The 22,175-nt window shown below is 45.1% G+C and overlaps 1 protein-coding gene across 3 annotated transcripts in view; it reads right to left on the bottom strand.

Annotated features, from left to right (window-relative positions):
- cwc15 (CWC15 spliceosome associated protein homolog) overlaps positions 1–22,175 on the bottom strand; it is a 96,225-nt gene that overhangs the window by 18,769 nt on the left and 55,281 nt on the right. For 2 of the 3 annotated variants that reach the window (XR_011595600.1, XM_070891463.1), the window contains exon 6: positions 6,154–6,209. The exons of the other annotated variant lie outside the window; for it this stretch is intronic. Coding sequence is in view for 1 of the 2 variants with exons in the window: in XM_070891463.1 (XP_070747564.1) it covers positions 6,154–6,209 (56 nt within the window). In the remaining variant the exon portion in view is untranslated. The remainder of the gene's footprint in view (positions 1–6,153; positions 6,210–22,175) is intronic. 3 annotated transcript variants of the gene reach the window in all.

The raw sequence follows: 22,175 nt of genomic DNA, 5'->3' as shown, positions 1-22,175 counted from the left end.
TTGCTTATATCTCCAGCACCAGCCTAGAAGGAGCCAGGCGCATGAACATTCAGAGCCACAACCACCTTCACAGCCACTGGCAATGCGGTCCTTTCCCTGATAAATATACATCAGTAGCAAATTTCTAGAAATATGCAGTTTACACATTTCCAATTAAAACACATACATAATGCTATAAAATATATTTCTTTAGTGCCACAGTTGTGAAAACACTCAAATAAACAGATTCATCATTTTACACCCAAGTGGATTAGTATATGGAAATAAATCTACTAAATTATACATTAAAGTACTATCTAAAAACAGTAACTGCACTGCAACAATAAGTGTTTATATAGCACGTTTAATGTAAAGAAATGTCCTAAGGTGCTTATCAAATAGAAAAAAGATAGAAAGCCATACGTGAATAGGAAGGATGACTGAAAGCTTGGTCGAAGAGATAGGTCCGGAGGAGATTTTTAAAAAGGTGGAGCAGTTTAGAGAGAGTTTCAAAGAGTAGGTCCAAAATGGCTGAACCTTGGCCAATGGTGGGACCAAAGGGAGGGGAGATGCAAAGGAGACCAGAGTCAAGAGGAAGAAAGCAGGGGATATCAGGCTGACAAGAGATACGGTGAACTAGGCCATGGAGGGATTTATGGGCAAGGACAAGAATTTCAAATTTAATTTAAAGCCAGTGCAAGTTAATGAGGATGGGTCAACTGGACTTAGTGCATGACAGGATAGGATTTTTAAAATTCGTTCCTGGGATGTGGCCACCGCCGGCAAGGCCAGCATTTATTGCCCTCCAACACATTCTCGAACCGCTGCAGTCCTTGTGGTTAAGGTATTCCCATAGTGCTGTTAGGAAGGGAGTTCCAGGAGTTTGACCCAGCGATAAGGAACGGCGATATATTTCCAAGTCAAGATGGTGAATAAGTTGGAGGGAAACTTGCAAGTGATGGTGTTCCCAATGCGCTTGCTGCCCTTGGTCTTTAAGGTGGTAGAGGTCGCAGGTTTGGTAGAGGTCGCCTTGATGAGTTACTGCAGTGCATTTTGTACATGGTACACACTGCAGCCATGGTGGAGTGAGTGAATGTTGAAGGTGGTGGATTAGGTCTCAAATCAAGCAGGCTGCTTTGTCCTGAATGGTGTCGCATCTTGAGTGTTGTTGAAACTGCACTCATCCATGCAAGTGGAGAGTATTCCATCACAATCCGGACTTGTGCCTTGTAGATGTCGGAAAGGCTTTGGGGAGTCAGGTGAGTCATTTGTCGCAGAATGCCTAGCCTCTGACTCGCTCTTGTTGCTAGTATTTATGTGGCTTGTCCAGTTAAGTTTCTGGTCATTGGTGACACCACCCCCCTCCCCCCAGGGTGTTGATGGAGGGAGATTTGGCGATGGTAATGCCGTTGAATGTCAAAAGGGCGGTGGTTAGACTCTCGTTTGTTGGAGATAGACATTGCTTGACACTTGGTGCATGCGGGCTGCTTCTTTAAGGAGTTGCGAATGGAACTGAACACTGTGAAATCATCAGCGAACATCCCACTTCTGACCTTACGATGAAGCAGCTGAAGATAGGACACTGTTTTGGGGTTGAGATGGCTGACCATCAACCTCAATCATTTTCCTTTGTGCTAGGTATGAGTTTTCCCCCAGATTCCCATTGACTTCAATTTTACTAGGGCTCCTTGATACCACACTCGGTCAAATGCTGCCTTGATGTCAAGGGCAGTCGCTCTTAGCTCACCTCTGGAATTCAGCTCTTTTGTCCATGTTTGGACCAAGACTGTCATAAGGTCTGGAGCCGCTCCAAATGGAGCATCAATGAACAGGTTATTGGTGAGCAAGTATCACTCGATAGCACAGTCGACAACATATTCCAGCACTTTGCTGATGATTGAGGGCTGACAGATGGAGCGGTAATTGGCCAGATTTGATTTGTCCTGCTTTTTGTGGACAGGACATACCTGGTCAGTTTTCCACATTATTGGGTAGATGACAGTGTTGTTGCTATACTGGTACAGCTTGGCTAGAGGTGCAGCTAGTTCTAGAGCACAAGTCTTCAGCACGACAGCCGGGATGTTGTCAAGGCCCATAACCTTTGCTGTATTCAGTGCGACAGCCGTTTCTTGATATTAGGTGCAGGGAAGTGAATTGACTGAAGTCTGGCTTGTGAGATGGTGGGGACCTCAGGAGGAGGCTGATATGGATCATCCGCTCGGCACTTCTAGCTGCAAATGCTTCAGCATCGTCTTATGCACTTGCGTGCTGGGCTCTACCATCATTGTGGATGGGGATATTCATGGAGCCTCCTCCTTCCATTAGTTGTTTAAGTGTCCACCACCATTCCCGACTGGATGTGGCAGGACTGCCGAGCTTGGATCTGATCCATTGATTGTTCAATCGCTTAGCTCCGTTTATAGCATGCTGCTTCCACTGTTTAGCATGCATGTAGTCCTGTGTTGCAGTTTCCCAGGTTGACACCTCATTTTTAGGTACGCCTTGTGCTGCTCCTGGCATGCTCTTCTGCACTTCTCATTGAACCAGGTTTGGTCTCCTGGCTTGATGGTAATGGTAGAGTAAGGGGTATACTGGACCATGAAGTTACAGATTGTGTAACACAATTCTGCTGCTGCTGATGGCCCACAGCATCTCATGGATGCTCAGTTTTGAGCTGCAAGATCTGTTCTGAATCTATCCCATTAAGCATAATGGTAGAGCCACACAACATTGTGAAAGCAAGACTTCATCTCCACAAGGACAGTGCGGTTGTCACTACTACCAATGCTGTCAAGGATAGATGTATCTGCGACAGGTACGTGGTGAGAATGAGGTTAAGTAGGTTTTTCCCTCGTGTTGGTTCTCTCACCACCTGCTGCAGGCACAGTCTGGCAGCTATGTCCTTCAGGTGTCTGCCAGCTCGGTCAGTAATGGCGCTACCGAGCCATTCTTGGTGATGGACATTGAGGTCCCCCACAGAGAGTACATTCTGTGCCCTTGCTACCCACAGTGCTTCTTCCAAGTGGTGTTCAACATGGAGGAGTATTGATTCATCAGCTGAGGGAGGTAGGTTGTAATCAGCAGGTTTCCTTGCCCATGCTTGACCTGAAGCCACGAGATGAGTCAATGTTGAGGACTCCCAGGGCCACTCCCTCCCGCTGTGTCGCCACCTTTGCTGGGTTTGTCCTGCCAGTGGGACAGGAAATACCCAGGGATGGTGATGGAGGAGTCTGGGGCACTGGCTGAAAGATAGGATTTAATGAGTATAACTGTGTCAGACTGTTGCTTGACTAGTCTGTGGGTCAGCTCCACTAATTTTGGCACAAGTCCCCAGAGGTTAGCAAGGAAGACTTTGCAGGGTTGACTGGGTTGGGTGTGCCATTGTTGTGTCCAAAGCCGGTGCCTAGGCTAGTACCGGGTGGTCCGTCCGGTTTTATTCTTACTATTGTTTTTTGTAGTGGTTTATTACAACTGAGTGGCTTACTAGGCCATTTAGAGGGCAGTTAAGAGTCTCAGTCACATATAGGCCAGCTTTCCTTCCCTAAAAGACATTAGTGAACGAGATGGGTTTTTACGACAATCCGATAGTTTCATGGTCACCATTCATGATACTAGCTTTTTATTCCCGATTTATTTATTTAGCTGAATCTAAATTCCCCAGCTGCTGTGGTGCGATTTGATCTCGCATCTCTGGGTCATTAGTCCAGGTCTCTGGATTACTAGTCCACCGTTCTCTGTGCAGAGTTGTTCACAAGTTGAAATTTATATAGGAGGATGGAGGACATAAGGCCAGCAAGGGGAGAATTGGATTAGTCAAATTTGGGGGTAACAAAAGGGGTTTCAGTGATAGAGAGGCTAAGGGATGGGGGTGCAATTTTGCAGGGATGCATGGAAGTAGGCTGTGTAATGGACAGTCTGTAGGGTTTAAAGCTCAACTCAGGATTAAGCAAGGCATCAAGATTGCAAATGGTTTTGTTCAGCCTGAAAGATTAGCTGGGGATTGAGCAGTAAAAGAATGAAGTTGGTGGCAGGTACCAAAGATGAAAGCTTCTGGTTACCCCATGTTGAACTGGAAGAAGTTGGGACTTATCAGACACTTGATGTTAGACAAATAGTCCAACATTACTAAGGAGTTATCAAGGAGGTAAGTGGAAAGATAGAACTGGCCACCATAAACGCAAGATTGTAAAAGATGAACTTATGCCTGCAGATGTTGTCACCAAGAGGCAGCATGTAGATAAGGAAGTGAGGATTGAGGATAGATCCTTGGAGTAGTGTATGGGGAATGAAGAGAAGCCACTACTGGAGATCACTAGCATTTGGACAGTTAGGAATAGAACCATATAAAGGCAGTGCTATGAAGTTAGACAAAAGTGGAGAAGGATGGCATGATCAACCACATCAAATCACGTGGAAAGGTCCAAAGGGAGAAATTGGGTTGGAGGCATTCAAACAGGGATTTTTGGGAGAGATTTATATGGAGTTAGGATGAAATGATACATTCGAAGATCTTAGAGAGAGTGGTTGGAGATGGGGTGGTAGTTGGAGAGGCCGGATGGGACATGTGTAGATTTTTAATGAAGGATGATGACAGCAGTTTGCAGTGAGGCTAGACAGTGTTTGACAAAAGGGATACTTGAGAGATCATAAGGGAAGTTGAGTGATCAGGACTGTGGAGATAATTGAGAGAGCAGGATATGAGTTGTGGAATAATTCAATTTTGAGAGGCTGGGAGGGGGGAAACTGGGCAACAAAATGCAGAGAGGGTTCCTGGGCTAATGTGGGTGGACGATTGGGCATGAGGAAGCAGTCTAGTTGCACGCATGAATTCAACCTCAGAGACAATTAGATTCATGGGATCTTCACATTTGATGTTTGGGCTAAGGGCAAGATAGGAGAAGGAAATGAGTAATGCTTCACATGATCAAGCCAGGCCTGGTAATTGACCAAGTATGCTCAAGCTTGTGACCCTTTGACTTGAAGGAACAGAGATAGGCACGAAACCAGGAAGAGCAACAGGGATGAGAAATAGTGACTGATTTGCTGGGAACAATTTTAACAAAGGCAAGAATGAGGGAGTAATTAAACAGATCATCAGTGGCAGGAGTGTCATAATAAATAGAAGGCCAATGGCAAGGGAGTTGGGAATTTGAGAGTGAATTTGAGAGACAGCTAGGATAATTTTTTTTACCAAGAGCAGATAATAAGAACATAGGGATTCAAGAAGAATAAGGGAACATGGGTGATAAGGGAGACAAGGAAGTAGTCAGAGATAAAGACTTGTGTGCAGAGACTGCGAAAGATGATAAGATTGAGGAGCTGGTTAAGGATCTGTGTAGGAGTGTTTATATGAAGGATTTTTGTGTGTATTTTAAGCAGATGCCTAAATGAAGTGTGTTGAATTTAGTTTATTTCAAGGTCACAGCCAGCTGACTAAAAGAAAGTATTCTAAACATTCCCATCTACAATTCAACATTTTGTTAATATGTGCACGAGAAACATTTTCTGATGCCTGTCAGCCATCTTAATAGTGCTGCCTCACAATGCTGTTTCAGTAAGTTACCATAAAGCTAAACAATTAAACTTTGCCATACGAAATTTTGAAGTTGTAACTTTCACAGCTAAAGAGATGGAAAAAACACATTGCGAGTAAAAAAAAAATCTAATGAAAGTGTCTACGCAGGTCACTTTATATTTCTATTAAATTGAGACAAATATATAACATTTTTTGCAGTAGGAAAAACATAACTGGGGTAGAGTTTCCACTTTGGGTGCAATCACCAATTCCAGCATTAACTGCACCCATTCCGAAAAGTGTTCACCCCTCCCAGAGTTTCCACTCACTTATTTGCATATCACCGAACACAAAATCTGCCATGAACCGGCGCAATCAGGCAATATTTTAAAATGTAATTTTTTTTTTTTAAGTCTTGCTTTAAAAACATTTCGTAATATATTTAAGTGATAATTTGATAAAGTTTGATTAATACAGCTGAAAATGGGGTTATAACCAAAAAATAAACATTTTAAATCAGTGTCAAACCACCAACAGTGAGTAACCTGATTTTGTCAACTGAAAATGACAAAAATATACACAACTATTTTCTACTTAGGCTGGAGGACAGTAGTCAGTTCCTTAGTAAATTTTTTTTTAAAAAATAATTCAAAACATACCTTAGTGTCCTTGCACCCAAAAGTTCCAGCTTAATCTTTGGAGCCTCCTCGAAGGCCTGTAAACAAGCATAATTAGTAGAAACTGCCAATGATGATTAATTCACCTTGGGGGGCATGGCCGGTTTTGTGGACGGGGCTTGCTTCTAGTGCAATGTTTTTAAAACTAACGCGAAAGATAGCGGAAACTCAAGTTGGACTCAATGCAATTTGCGTTTAAAATTCCGCGATCGTTTGCGTCAGTTACGTCAATATCGGGCTTATTTGCGCCGAAAAAACCCAGCACAAATCGAGCAGAAACTCTAGGTCAACTTATCTTATCCTCGACAATTTGTAGCAGGATCGATGCTTAGTAACTTTCATTTCTTCTGAAGATATAGTCATAAAATTCCTTACTTTTAGATATAGCTACTGGTTCAATTTATTTTATTTCTATTTATTCAATACAGGATGTGGGTGTCACTAGCAAGGCCAGCATTTATTGTCCATTCCGAATTGCCTTCAAGGTGGTGGTGGTGAGCTGTCTTCTTGAACCGCTGCAGTCCTTATGTTAAAGGTACTCCCACAGTACTGTTAGATAGGGAGTTCCAGGATTTGGACCCAGCAACGACAATATATTTGCAAATCAGTGAATGTGACTTGGAGTTGGTGCTGTGCCATACGCCTGCTGCCCTTGGCCTTCTAGGTCGTAGAGCTCGCAAGTTCGGGAGGTGCAGTCGAAGAAGCCTTCGTGATTTGCTGCAGTGCCAGTGGTGGAGGGAATGAATGTTTAAGGTGGTGGATAGGATGCTGACCAAGCGACTACTTTGTCCTGGATGGTGTCGATCTTCTTGAGTGTTGTGGGAGCAGCACTTATCCAAGCAAGTGGAGAGTATTCCATCACACTTCTGATTTGTGCCTTATTAGGTGAAGGAGAAGTTTGGAGAGTCAGGAGGTGAGTCACTCGCTGCAGAATAGCCAGCCTCTGGTGACCTCTTGTAGCCAGGTATTTATGTAGTTACTCCAGTTAAGTTTCTGATGGTGACCCTCAAGATGTTGATGGTGGGGGATTTGATAATGGTAATGGCAACGAACATCATGGCGAGGTGGTTAGACTATCTCCTGTTGGGAGATTGTCATTGCTTTGCACTTGTGCGGCACAAATGTTACTTGCCACATATCAGCCCATGCCTAGATATTGTCCAGGTCTTGTTGTATGCAAGCACGGACTGTTTCATTATCTGAGGAATTACAAATGGAACTGATCACTACCATCATCAGTAAACATCCCCAGTTCTGACTTTTTGATGGAGGGAAGGCCATTAATGAAGCAGCTAAAGATGGTTGGGCCGAGGACACTGCACTGAGGAACTCCTGCAGTGATGTCCTGGGACTGAGATAATTGTCCTCCAACAACTATGTACTTTGTGCTAGGTAAGACTCCAGCCAGTGGAGAGTTTTCCCACTGATCCCCATTGACTTCATTTTTTTACTAGGGCTCCTTGGCGATACACTCAGTCAAATCACTCTCACCTCAGGAATACAGCTCTGTTGTCCATGTTTGGACCAAGCCTGTAATGAGGTCTGAAGCCGAATGGTCCTGGCAGAACCCAAACTGAGCATTGGTGAGCAGGTTATTAGCGAGTAAGTGCCGCTTAATCGCACTTTCGATGACACCTTCTATCACTTTGCTGATGACTGAGAGTAGGCTAATAGGGTGGTAATTGGCCAGATTGGATTTGTCCTGCTTTTGTGGACACAGCATAACTGGGCAATTTTCCCAAGCCATCATTTCCCAGAACGTCACTGACCTTATCTCCTCTGGAGATCTTCCCTCCACAGCCACCAACTTCATAGTTCCCCAACCCCACTTGTACCTCCTTCTCAAGATCCACAAACATGGCTGCCCCAGTAGACAAATCTTTTCAGCCTGTTCTTGCCCCACAAAACTTACTTCTTCCTATCTCGGCTCGATTTTTTCTCCCCTTGTCCACTCTTTTCCCACCTATATCCGCGACTCCTTCGACGCCCTCCGTCACTTTAACAATTTCCAGTTTCCCGGCCCCAACCATTTCCTTTTCACCATGGACATCCAATCCCTCTACACTTCCATCCCCCACCAGGATGGCCTGAGGGCGTTCCACTTCTTCCTTGAGCAGAGGCCCAACCAGTCCCCATCCACCACCACCCTCCTCCGCCTGGCTGAACTTGTTCTCACATTGAACAACTTCTCCTTTAACTCCACTCACTTTCTCCAAATTAAAAGTGTTGCTCTGGGAACCCACATGGGTCCTAGCTATGCCTGTCTTTTCGTGGGATATGTAGAACATTCTTTGGTCCAGTCCTACTCGGGTCTCCTCCCTCACCTCTTTTTCCGGTACATTGATGACTGTATCGGTGCCGTTTCCTGCTCTCACCCTGAACTTGAAAATTTAATTCACTTTGCATCCAATTTCCACCCTTCCCTCACCTTCACATGGTCCATCTCCGACTCTTCCCTTCCCTTCCCTTCCTCGACTTCTCTGTCTCCATTTCTGGGATTAGGCTTTCGACCAGTATCCACTATAAGCCCACTGACTCCCACAGCTACCTGGACTACACATCCTCCCATCCCGCAACCTGTACGGACTCCATTCCATTCTCCCAGTTTCTCCGTCTCCGTTGCATCTGCTTGGACGACACGCCACCTTTCATTCTAGTGCCTCTGACATGTCTTCCTTTTTCCTCAACCGAGGACACCCCTCCACTGTGGTTAACATGGCCCTCGACTGTGTCCGTTCTATTTTCCACACCTCTGCTCTCACCCCTTCCCCTCCCTCTCAGAACCACGACGGGGTTCCCCTGGTCTTCACATCCACCATCCTCCACGTTCAACGGATCATCCTCCACCATCTCCAATGTGATCCCACCACCAATCACATCTTCCCCTCCCCTCAGCGTTCCGAAGGGACCGCTCCCTCTGAGACACCCTGATCCATACCGCAGTCACCCCCACCCCTTCCCACGGCACCTTCCCATGCAAGTGCAGGAGATGCAACACCTGCCCTTTGACCTCTTCCCTCCCCACTATCCAGCGCCCCAAATACCCCATCCAGGTAAAACAGCGATTTAACTTGTATTTCTTTCAATTTAGTATACTGTATTCGCTGCTCAAGATGTGGTCTCCTCTACATTGGGGAGACCAAGCATAGATGTGGCGACTGCTTTGCTGAACACCTCCGTTCAGTCTCGAAGTGTGACCCTGAGCTTCCGGTCACCTGTCACTTTAATTCTCCAGTCCACTCCCACTGGTTAGAGAGGAAATTACCGCAATAGTAAAGAAGGACGTTAGTTTAGATGATGTGGAATCTGTATGGGTAGAACTGCGGAATACCAAAGGGCAGAAAATGCTTGTAGGAGTTATGTACAGACCACCAAACAAGTAATGAGGTTGGGGACAGCATCAAACAAGAAATTAGGGATGTGTGCAATAAAGGTATAACAGTTATCATGGGCAACTTTAATCTACATATAGATTGGGCTACTTTAATCTACATATAGATTGGGCTAACCAAACTGGCAGCAATACGTTGGAGAAGAATTTCCTGGAGTGTATTAGAGATGGTTTTCTAGACCAATATGTCGATGAACCAACTCGAGGGCTTGCCATGCTAGACTGGGTGATGTGTAATGAGAAAGGACTAATTAGCAATCTTGTTGTGTGAGGCCCCAAGGGGAAGAGTGACCATAATATGGTAGAATTCTTTATTAAAATGGAGAGTGACACAATTAATTCCAAGACTAGGGTCCTGAACTTAAGGAAATGTAACTTTGATGGTATGAGATGGGAATTGGCTAGAATAGACTGGCGAATGATACTTAAAGGGTTGACGGTGGATAGGCAATGGCAAACGTTTAAAGATCACATGGATGAACTTCAGCAATTGTACATCCCTGTCTGGAGTAAAAATAAAACGGAAGGTGGCTATCAAGGGAAATTAAGGATAGTGTTAAATCCAAGGAAGAGGCATATAAATTGGCCAGAAAAAGCAGCAAACCTGAAGACTGGGAGGAATTTAGAATTCAGCAGAGGAGGACAAAGGGTTTAATTAGGAGGGGGAAAATAAAGTATGAGAGGAAGCTTGCTGGGAACATAAAAACTGACTGCAAAAGCTTCTATAGATATGTGAAGAGAAAAAGATTAGCGAAGACAAATGTAGGTTCCCTTGCAGTCAGATTCAGGTGAATTTATAATGGGGAACAAAGAAATGGCAGACCAGTTGAACAAATACTTTGGTTCTGTCTTCACGAAGGAAGACACAAATAACCTTCCGGAAATACTAGGGGACCGAGGGTCTAGCGAGAAGGAGGAACTGAAGAAAATCCTTAATAGTCAGAAAATTGTGTTAAGAAAATTGATGGGATTGAAGGCCGATAAATCCCCAGGGCCTGATAGTCTGCATCCCAGAGTACTTAAGGAAGTGGCCCTGGAAATAGTGGATGCATTGGTGATCATTTTCCAACAGTCTATCGACTCTGGATCAGTTCCTATGGACTGGAGGGTAGCTAATGTAACACCACTTTTTAAAAAAGGAGGGAAGAGAGAAAACTGGGAATTATAGACCAGTTAGCCTGACATCGGTAGTGGGGAAAATGTTGGACTCAATTATTAAAGATGAAATAACAGCGCATTTGGAAAGGGAAATCATGCTTGACAAGTCTTCTAGAATCTTTTGAGGATGTAACTAGTAGAGTGGACAAGGGAGAACCAGTGGATGTGGTTTATTTGGACTTTCAAAAGGCTTTTGACAAGGTCCCACACAAGAGATTAGTGTGCAAAATTAAAGCACATGGTATTGGGGTTAATGTATTGACGTGGATAGAGAATTGGTTGGCAGACAGGAAGCAGAGAGTCGAGATAAATGGGTCCTTTTCAGAATGGCAGGCAGTGACTAGTGGGGTGCTGCAGGGTTCAGTGCTGGGACCCCAGCTATTTATAATATACATCAATGATTTAGATGAAGGAATTGAGTGTAATATCTCCAAGTTTGCAGATGACACTAAGCTGGGTGGTGGTGTGAGCTGTGAGGAGGATGCTAAGAGGCTGCAGGGTGACTTGACAGGTTAGGTGAGTGGGCAAATGCATGGCAGATGCAGTATAATGTAGATAAATGTGAGGTTATCAACTTTGGTGGCAAAAACAGGAAAACAGATTAGCTGAATGGCGACAGATTAGGAAAAGGGGAGGTGCAACGAGACCTGGGTGTTATGGTACATGAGTCATTGAAAGTTGGCATGCAGGTACAGCAGGTGGCGCAGAAGGCAAATGGCATGTTGCCCTTCATAGCGAGGGGATTTGAGTATAGGAGCAGGGAGGTCTTACTGCAGTTGTACAGTGCCTTGCTGAGTCCTCACCTGGAATATTGTGTTCAGTTTTGGTCTAATCTGAGGAAGGACGTTTCTGCTATTAAGGGAGTGCAGCGAAGGTTCACCAGACTGATTCCAGGATAGCTGGACTGACATATGAGGAGAGACTGGATCGACTGGGCCTGTATTCACTGGAATTTAGAAGAATGAGAGGAGATCTCATTGAAACATATGAAATTCTGACAGGATTGGACAGGTCTGAGGCAGGAAGAATGTTCCCGATGTTGGGCAAGTCCAGAACCAGGGGTCATAGTCTAAGGATAAGGGGTAAGCCATTTAGGACCGAGATGAGGAGAAACTTCTTCACTCAGAGAGTTGTTAACCTGTGGAACTCTCTACCGCAGAAAGTTGTTGACGCCAGTTCGTTAGATATATTCAAGAGGGAGTTAGATATGGCCCTTATGGCTAAAGGGATCTATTCAAGAGGGAGTTAGAGATGGCCCTTATGGCTAAGGGGATCAAGGGGTATGGAGAGAAAGCAGGAAAATAATACGGTGAATGATCAGCCATGATCTTATTGAATGGTGGTGCAGACTCGAAGGGCCGAATGGCCTTCTCCTGCACCTATTTTCTATGTTTCACTCGGAAATCTCCATCCTCTGACTCCTCCACTGTTCCAATGAAGCTCAGCAGAAGCTCGGGGAACAGCACCTCATATTTTGTTTAGGCACTTTACAGCCTTCTGGACTCAACATAGAGTTCAACAATTTCACAGCATAACCTCTGGCTATCTTTTGCTCTCCCTCCCCATCCTATGTTTTTTTTTCTTCTTTTTCTCTTTGTCTTTAATAGCAGCTAGTCATTACTACACCATTTACACCCTATCCAGTTTAACATTTTTCGAACTTCTGTCAGTGCCATTTCAATTCGGCCATCATCCCTTTTGTCTAATCTCTTCTGCCTTCCACCCTATCAGACCTTCCCCTTTGTTCTTTCTTCCCCTCCCCTTTTCAGTGGTTAAGAATGTGTTCCTTTTGAACATTCGGCAGTTTGACAAAGGGTCGTTGACCCGAAACGTTAACTCTGTTTTTCTCTCCACAGATGCTGCCTGACCCATTGAGATTTCCAGCATTCTGTTTTTATTTCGGATTCCAGCATCCGCAGTATTTTGCTTTTGTATATATGGGCAATTTTTCACTTTGTCAGGCAGATGTCAGTGTTGTAGCTGTACTGGAACCGTTTGGCTAGAGGTGTGGCTAGTTCTGAAGCACAGGACTTCAGCACTACAGTCTTAATTTTGTTGGGGGCCCATAGCCGTTGCTGTATCCAGTGCCCTCAGCCGTTTCTTGGTATCACTTGGAGTGAATAGAATTGGCTGAAGACTGGCTTGTGTGATGGTGAGATCCTCAGGAGTTGGCCGAGATGGGTCATCCACTCAGCACTTCTCACTGAAGATGGTTGCAGACGCTTCAGCCTTGTCTTTGCACTCATGTGCTGGGCTCCGCCATCATTGGGAACGGGGATGTTCATGGAGCCTCCTCCTCCCTCCTTTAGTTGTTGCACTGTGCACCACCATTCACGACTGGAAGTGGCAGGGCTGCAGAGATTTGATCTGATCTGTTGGTTGTAGGATTGCTCAGCTCTGTCTATAGCATGTTGCTTTCGCTGTTTAGCATGCATGGGGTCCTGTGATGTAGCTTCACCAGGTTTGTACCTCATTTTCAGGTACACCTGGTGCTGCTCCTGGCCTGCTCTTCTAATAACCTCTGAAAATTATGGTAATTGTGCACTCAAGTGCCAGTTCTACAGGAAATTAGAGTGAACCCAATTCAACTAAACAAACTTCAACTTCACTGACCTCTCATCTTCACTGCAATAATTCGGCACAAGTACAATAAATTAAAATCTTGGGAGGATCAAAATTCGGTACCACCGTTTTTCAGGCGGTGTCACTGAGTGCTGATTTTACCGCCAGGCCTTAGGTGCAGGCTCCAATTGCCAAATTCAGTTTTTACATCCAAAGATGAGAGAGCAGTGCTAAAAAGTGGCGTTGCACACTCATCCTCGGGTGGGAACTCCGGAGGCCTATTGAATTTCGCTTCGGGAGGCTGTCGCCATGCTAGCTGGAAAATGGGAAGAAAAAAAAAACACACACAAACTTCCCCACTGTTAAAACTAATGAAAAAAAGAAGAAATAAATTTAAAAAAAAATTATCTTGCTCTCTGGCCGATTCCACCCGAGTTCCGCTGTTTAACCACCAGTTCTTTTCAGGCTGTACGGTTGCCTGCCTGTGTAGCAAATATCGCAATGGAGGCGTCAAAGAGGCGTTGTACGCTGGATAACATCATCACGCGGATGCCGTTAGCCGGCGCATCATTGACTCTTGGCGCCACTGCCAAAGAGTTGACTCAATTTCAGCTGGGGCATGGACGCCGTTCACTGTCAAAGGTAGGCCTTTACCGCCCATTAGCCGCCTCCCGTGCGCGGTAACGGGTGGCAGTATAAACTGAATTTCAACTTCTTGGTGTTTTTAGAAAGCTGTCTTACTTGATGTTAGCTCATTAGGTTAGCTACTTTTCCAGTAGTGTAAAGACCAACAATAATTTGTTTTGGGGGCAGAAGGAGAAGAGATTGAAAAAAAATAGGTAATCTACACAAAGTCTAAACTGCCTGCTCCAATTCATTGGCATGGAATTTCCTGGGTCCCATTTACGCAAAAATTGCACTAAAATTCTTACAGCTTTCCATGCCAATCTTGCCAATGGGAATTTATGTTGAAATTTTCTGTAAAGTTCATTTAGCTATGCCGGAACATAAAAACAGCGTAAAACAAGTGCAAATGCCAATAAGGGTAATAGAAAGTGGGGTGCTGTCTTCTGCCATGGTTCCTCATTTCCATAGCTTCTTGTCTCTGCCTCCTAAATTATTAGGCAGAACAGGGAATGTCCATTAGGATGCCGATTCCTGCTGTTATGTCCATCTGAATACGCATGGGGTGGCTGAAAGCTTTCAGGTGCACTGAAACTGTTAATACTTTGCTTAAGTATGGTCAAGTCTCAGTAAGAATCTTTTAAAAACGCGAAGAAAATTGCCATCAGAAATCTCAGTTATACCGCTTGGGCCATGCTGCGCCTGCATTTTTGGGCATAAATCTACACCAGCACATTATTGGCATAAGTGCAGGAAATGCACGAGCTGGACTTTTCAATGGACGGAGCTATGTAAATCAGTGGCAGAGAATTGCAGCGATGGTAGCTCAGAAGTGGTGCAAACAATGTTTTGGCACAAAACTGGTGTAAATCAGTTACCCGTGAATTTCCTCGGGGAAGGGGAGAGGGGAGACGGTTCAACGCTGCTCTTACGCTGTAGGCAAGCTGAAAAGTTCCAGGAAACTCTGGGTCATCAATTTCATTTGTGTGACTATACAGAACCTTTGATATAGGCAGCCTGAAACTTTCCCAGTGCAACTTGTTTTATTACTTTCAGCTCTCTTGGGTGGAAATAGTAAAGTTTAATATTGAATCCTTGTTGATGCAAGTCCTTGAAAATTCAAATGTAGAACTTTGCAAGGTGTACAGCATAAAACCAAATCTTTGTTTCAGGTGAGACCTTAAATCATCTGCCTGTTCAGCGCGATGTTAAAGATGCTATGGCAAATACCAGGGATTTTCCAGTGTCCTAGCCAACAACTAATACTACTAAAAACAGATTAACTGGTTATTCATCTGAACACTACTGGCGAGATGTTGCTGGGGCATTATGGCTGCTACTCAAGAAAGATATATTGGCCTTGAAGGGGTACGATGCAGATTCACCAAAATGATACCAGGGCTTAAAGGGCTGAATTATAAGGATAGGTTACATAAACTTGGCTTGTATTCGCTTGAGTTTAGAAGATTGGGAAGTGATCGAATAGAGGTCTTTAAAATGATAAAGGGATTGGATAGGGTAGATAAAAATAAACTATTTCCACTGGTGAGAAACATAGAAACATAGAAAATAGGTGCAGGAGCAGGCCATTCAGCCCTTCTAGCCTGCACCGCCATTCATGAGTTCATGGCTGAACATGAAACTTCAGTACCCCCTTCCTGCTTTCACGCCATACCCCTTGATCCCCCGAGTAGTAAGGACTTCATCTAACTCCCTTTTGAATATATTTAGTGAATTGGCCTCAACTACTTTCTGTGGTAGAGAATTCCACAGGTTCACCACTCTCTGGGTGAAGAAGTTTCTCCTCATCTCGGTCCTAAATGGCTTACCCCTTATCCTCAGACTGTGACCCCTGGTTCTGGACTTCCCCAACATTGGGAACATTCTTCCTGCATCCAACCTGTCCAAACCCGTCACAATTTTAAACATTTCTATGAGGTCCCCTCTCACTCTTCTGAACTCCAGTGAATACAAGCCCAGTTGATCCAGTCTTTCTTGATAGGTCAGTCCCACCATCCCGGGAATCAGTCTGGTGAATCTTCGCTGCACTCCCTCAATAGCAAGAATGTCCTTCCTCAAGTTAGGAGACCAAAACTGTACACAATACTCCAGGTGTGGCCTCACCAAGGCCCTGTACAACTGTAGCAACACCTCCCTGCCCCTGTACTCAAATCCCCTTGCTATGAAGGCCAACATGCCATTTGCTTTCTTAACCACCTGCTGTACCTGCATGCCAACCTTCAATGACTGATGTACCATGACACCCAGGTCTCGTTGCACATCCCCTTTTCCTAATCTGTCACCATTCAGATAATAGTCTGTCTCTCTGTTTTTACCACCAAAGTGGATAACCTCACATTTATCCACATTATACTTCATCTGCCACGCATTTGCCCACTCACCTAACCTATCCAAGTCAGTCTGCAGCCTCATAGCATCCTCCTCGCAGCTCACACTGCCACCCAATTTAGTGTCATCCGCAAATTTGGAGATACTACATTTAATCCCCTCGTCTAAATCATTAATGTACAATGTAAACAGCTGGGGCCCCAGCACAGAACCTTGCGGTACCCCACTAGTCACTGCCTGCCATTCTGAAAAGTACCCATTTACTCCTACTCTTTGCTTCCTGTCTGACAACCAGTTCTCAATCCACGTCAGCACACTACCCCCAATCCCATGTGCTTTAACTTTGCACATTAATCTCCTGTGTGGCACCTTGTCGAAAGCCTTCTGAAAGTCCAAATATACCACATCTACTGGTTCTCCTTTGTCCACTTTACTGGAAACATCCTCAAAAAATTCCAGAAGATTTGTCAAGCATGATCTCCCTTTCACAAATCCATGCTGACTTGGACCTATCATGTCACCATTTTCCAAATGCGCTTCTATGACATCCTTAATAATTGATTCCATCATTTTACCCACTACTGAGGTCAGGCTGACCGGTCTATAATTCCCTGCTTTCTCTCTCCCTCCTTTTTTTTTTTAAAGTGGGGTTACATTGGCTACCCTCCACTCGATAGGAACTGATCCAGAGTCAATGGAATGTTGGAAAATGACTGTCAATGCATCCGCTATTTCCAAGGCCACATCCTTAAGTACTCTGGGATGCAGTCCATCAGGCCCTGGGGATTTATCGGCCTTCAATCCCATCAATTTCCCCAACACAATTTCCCGACTAGTAAAGATTTCCCTCAGTTCCTCCTCCTTACTAGACCCTCTGACCCCTTTTCTATCCGGAAGGTAGTTTGTGTCCTCCTTAGTGAATACTGAACCAAAGTACTTGTTCAATTGGTCTGCCATTTCTTTGTTCCCCGTTGTGACTTCCCCTGATTCTGACTGCAGGGGACCTACGTTTGTCTTTACTAACCTTTTTCTCTTTACATACCTATAGAAACTTTTGCAATCCGCCTTAATGTTCCCTGCAAGCTTCTTCTCGTACTCCATTTTCCCTGCCCTAATCAAACCCTTTGTCCTCCTCTGCTGAGTTCTAAATTTCTCCCAGTCCCCAGGTTCGCTGCTATTTCTGGCCAATTTGTATGCCACTTCCTTGGCTTTAATACTATCCCTGATTTCCCTTGATAGCCACGGTTGAGCCACCTTCCCTTTTTTATTTTTACGCCAGACAGGAATGTACAATTGTTGTAATTCATCCATGCGGTCTCTAAATGTCTGCCATTGCCCATCCACAGTCAACCCCTTAAGTATAATTCGCCAATCTATCTTAGCCAATTCACGCCTCATACCTTCAAAGTTACCCTTCTTTAAGAGAAAGTCCACAACAAAAGGGCATAATCTTAAAATTGGTCTAGGCCATTTAGGAGTGAAATCAGGAATCATTTTTCACACAGAGTAGTAAAAACATAAGAATTAGGAGCAGGAGTAGGTCGTTCGGCCCCTCGAGCCTGCTTCGCCATTCAATAAGATCATGGCTGATCTTCTACCCCGACTCCACTTTCCTCAAATCCCTTGATTCCCTTAATATTCAAAAATCTATTGATCTCCATCTTGAATATACTCAAAGACTGAGGGCCCAGACTTGTTGGAAGCTAAGTTCCGCCCAAGTGCCGCCGAAAGGACTGCCGAGATACCAGACGGTACTTTGGGCGGGAATTTCGTTAAAACAGTCCTTGAAAGACGGTCCGGTGGCAAAAAAGGGACTTATGCCGTGAATCTGGGCGGCAGCTCCCAATCTCGGCGGCAAATGCAATCCTCGCCAAAGTGTCGCCGAGGATTGAGTCGGGCCGGGGTGGGGGTGGGGAAAGCACATAAAAATAAAAATTTACACAAAAAATCCCCCTGGAAAACCTTCAGGGCACCCCATCCACATAAATCGCTGAAAAAAAAATAAAAGTTCACGAACTTTTTTTTGTTGCACGTCTTCATACTTACCGTTGGGGTTAGACCTGCCTCCACGCAGCGGTCCTTCCCCCCTGCAGCAGCCAACTCCCGCCCGGAAGAACCTGCCAGCTCGGCAGGTGGGAGGACACTTTCGCACCTTACGCGCTAGCGGCCGTCCCCAGCAGTCCTCCCCTCCCGCTGGCATGAGGCCTGGTGCGTACTGGCACCGAGGGGAGACCGCCGGGGAAAAAAAATCAGCGGCAGCCGACAGTAAGGCCACCAAGTTCGGGCCCTGAGCCTCCACAGCCCTCTGCGGTAAAGAATTCCAAAGATTCACCACTCTGAGTGAAGAGGTTACTCCTCATCTCAGTCCTAAATGGCCGACCCCTTATTCTGAGACTGTGATCTCTGGTTCCAGACTCCCCAAGCCAGAGGAAACATCCTCCCTGCATCTACCCTGTCAAGCCCTGTAAGCATTTTGTACGTTTCAATGAGATCACCTCTCATTATTCTAAACTCTAGAGAATATATTCTATTCAAAATCTCTTCATAGGACAATTCCCCCATCCCAAGAATCAGTCTGGTACCTTTGGCACTCTCTCTACGGCAAGTATATCCTTCCTTAGGAAAGACCACCAAAACTGTACATAATACTCCAGGTGAGGTCTCACCAGGGTCCTATATAATTGCATCGTGCCCCCCCGACCTGCGAGGGAACACCTCCGCAGGTCGGGAAGTATAAGAGCTGGAGCGGGATACCACTACAACTTCCAGCATGAGCTGCTCCAAGTGTGCGATAGTTTCGAGGTGGGCGATTGGGTGATGTCATCAGGACCCAGGTCGCTGTTTGGAGCATGGGCAGGAGCATCGGCAGGGCCCTGGTAAAGCAAAGGAGCGGGAAGCACGTGGCGGGGGTGTGGTGAGTGATCGAGGTGGAGGAGCGATGAGGGATCGTGGCTGAGATTCGGTAGCGATCGTGGCGGAGGTCCGGCGAACATTTAGTGCGGAGGGAGATCGTGGCGGAGGTGCGGCGAGTGTTTTGTGGCGGAAGAACGCTGAGAGATCGTGGTGGAGGTGCAGCGAATGTTTGTGGTGGAAGAGCGGCGAGAGATTGTGGAGGAGGAGCGGCAAATGAGGGTACAGAGCCCAGAAGAGCCGAGGGCTCAGGGGCAGCACGGGCCAGCCCACAATGCATATGTGTGCGCACTAGGTCCGTGCAACAGAGCAGGTCTCCAGTCGTCCTGGTTAACCCTTGCCACTGGATAAAGGCCTAGCTCTGTCAAGCCCGTGTGGTGACTGATGTGCAATGGTCACCACATGTTTAAAAAAATCCACACACTGGAACATTGGGTCCTTCATTGAAACATATCTGTAAATTCATGTGGAAGCAAGTCATTCTCGTTCGAGGGACCGCCTATGATGATGATGATGATGATATAATTGCAATAAGATGTCTTTATTTTTATAATCAAATCCTCTTGTAATAAAGGCCAACATACCATTTGCTTTCTTAATTGCTAGCTGTACTTGCATGTTAACTTTCAGTGATTTGTATACAAGGACACCCATGTCCCTCTGAACACCAACATTTCCCAATCTCTCACCATTTAAGAAATACTCTGCTTTTTTTATTTTTCCTACCAAAGTGGATAACTTTACATTTCTCCACATTATATTCCATTTGCAATGTTCTTGCTCACTCACTTAGCCTGTCTATATTCCCTTGAAGCCTCTTTACATCCTCCTCACAACTTGCATTCCCACCTAGATTTGTATAATCAGCAAACTTGGATATATATGTTGTCCCTGTAAGAATAAAAGTGTTATAAATGTTCAAAGTATAGACTATACAAAGACAGTTTTGAAAGATTCAAAATGGAAGCTCACAGACCTCAAGCATGCTGTTTGTGTATTGTGTTAATTGGAAAGCCATTAAACCTAATCAAGGAATGGCTGGGCCAGTCCAGCAGACACATGAGTGAGGAGAGCCAATAAGGAACTGCCCTGGAACCAAGATCCAATCCTGAAGCTTTCGGAAGAACAATGGACTTAAGGGATATAAAAACCCAAGGACAGACTGCTCTATCTCTCCTGGGCACACGGCAAAACGCCCGCTCAAAGACCAGCCAAAACAGCAGGCCGTGTGCTCAGCCAGCCAGCCAGAGGAAAGTGGCGTACACCTTTTTATAAATCATTATTGTAACATTGTATTTGTTATAACTAAGTAAGATCCGTAGGGTAACTACGACTGTTGATAGATGTGCATGTGTGTGTGTTTAATAAACTGTTCCAAATTGTTTTAAAAGAATCGTCTTGCTGTCAATTTAATGCCAGAGATTTAGAAATCTTACAAATTGGTGGAGAATGCAGGCATCTGGCGAGACAGCTTTTTGATGATTCTTTTGAACAATTGGAAATTTCAGGAGTTGCGATTCTAACCGGTGTTGCGAAGCATAACTTATAAACGATTAAACGGATCGGGAGAAATTGCGTCTTAAGGAGTAGTCGTCGTTGTAACTGTCTCAGTGGGACCCACCAGTAGGTATATTCAAAAGACACAGGATGAAGGGATCGGTCATCAACAGAAAGCCAACAAGCAAAAGAAATATTGAGCTAGTTTATCAGGAGAAGTTTTCCAAAAAGTTCCCGATACAAGACATAGAAGAGTTAAAGGCACAGGCACGGCACATCCACGAGGGTCAACATGCGTCCTTTGGGAAGCTGGTGGCACTTATCCAGGAGAGAGTAGATAAGGGAGAGCTAAGGCCAAAATGGGCAAACGGTCTTGTGGTATTCAGCACATTTTATTGTGCCCGGAGAGATGAGGAATTAATGAGGCAGGAGGCCAAAGTGATACAAAATTTAAAAGAATTGCAAGAGTTCAACTAAAAGAAAGAGAAAGAAGATATAAAATAACAAAAGGCAGCCTCCAACTTATGATTCAGTTAAGAGAGAGAAATACAGCATTTAAGACAAGAAATTGGCCACTTAAACCACAGTATTAGGCAATTAGAAAGAGGGGCCGAACAGGCAGCTTCATTGCTACAATAACAATGTCTCTCAAATTTAAATGCCACAGCAGCCATTGTTGAAGCAAATGAAAACAAATTAGAGTTAAAAAAATATAAATTGGAAAACTTGAGGCTCCAGCAAGAGATAGATGCTAGGGGCACATTAAGGAAAGTAATTAAGAAGTCATAGGGAGACAGATCACTCCCAGTGCCAACTAGAAATAGCGAGACTAAAAAGTAAATTAGGAGAGCAGCGGGCCCTGGTATCCACAGTAACACGGGGAGCCATAACAGAGACAGCAGAAGGGGGACAAGGGGGAGACAGACTGGGAAGGGGAAGGCAATCGGTATAGTCCCCAGGAGGGTGGTGCAGGATGGGATACCTTGGAGACGCAAGAGCCAATCGTAGCCGTAGTAACCTCTTCTTTACGACGTAATAAGCACGGTCATATCTCCAATAACCATTCCGACTCACGGCCCATATCTGGTGCTGACGCCATGGCATGTAGCCACGAGTTGGGGCCCATTCATGATGGGGGTGACCCACTGGAAGTTAATAAGAGGTGGGCAAATTTCAGGAAGGGTCACCCAGAGTTGGAAGAGAGAGACTTAACACGAGTCCTCTTCTTGGCCTGTTCCACTTCCCAAAAAGATAATCTACCAGAAGCATCCTCCAGCCTGGCGCAGCGGCCGATGCACTCATGACCGAGATCCTAAACTTGAACTTAGTGGCTCTGCTGAATCAGACCAAGCAGCGCCCAGAAGAGACCCGAGAGCCTTCAGTAATCGCCTGTACGATATCTATCAACGTACGCAGAACCAGGCACCCGCTAATGCTACAATAGGAAAGAATCAGGAACAATTTAAATCGATGGCCCTGACCCAACTCCACCCTTTGGTTAAAACCACCATGA

This window comes from Pristiophorus japonicus, chromosome 10 (genome assembly GCF_044704955.1).
Source record: "Pristiophorus japonicus isolate sPriJap1 chromosome 10, sPriJap1.hap1, whole genome shotgun sequence".
Lineage (NCBI taxonomy): Eukaryota > Metazoa > Chordata > Chondrichthyes > Pristiophoridae > Pristiophorus > Pristiophorus japonicus.
The sequence above is the reverse complement of the archived record's forward strand: the minus strand, read 5'-3'. Positions and strand labels throughout refer to the sequence as shown.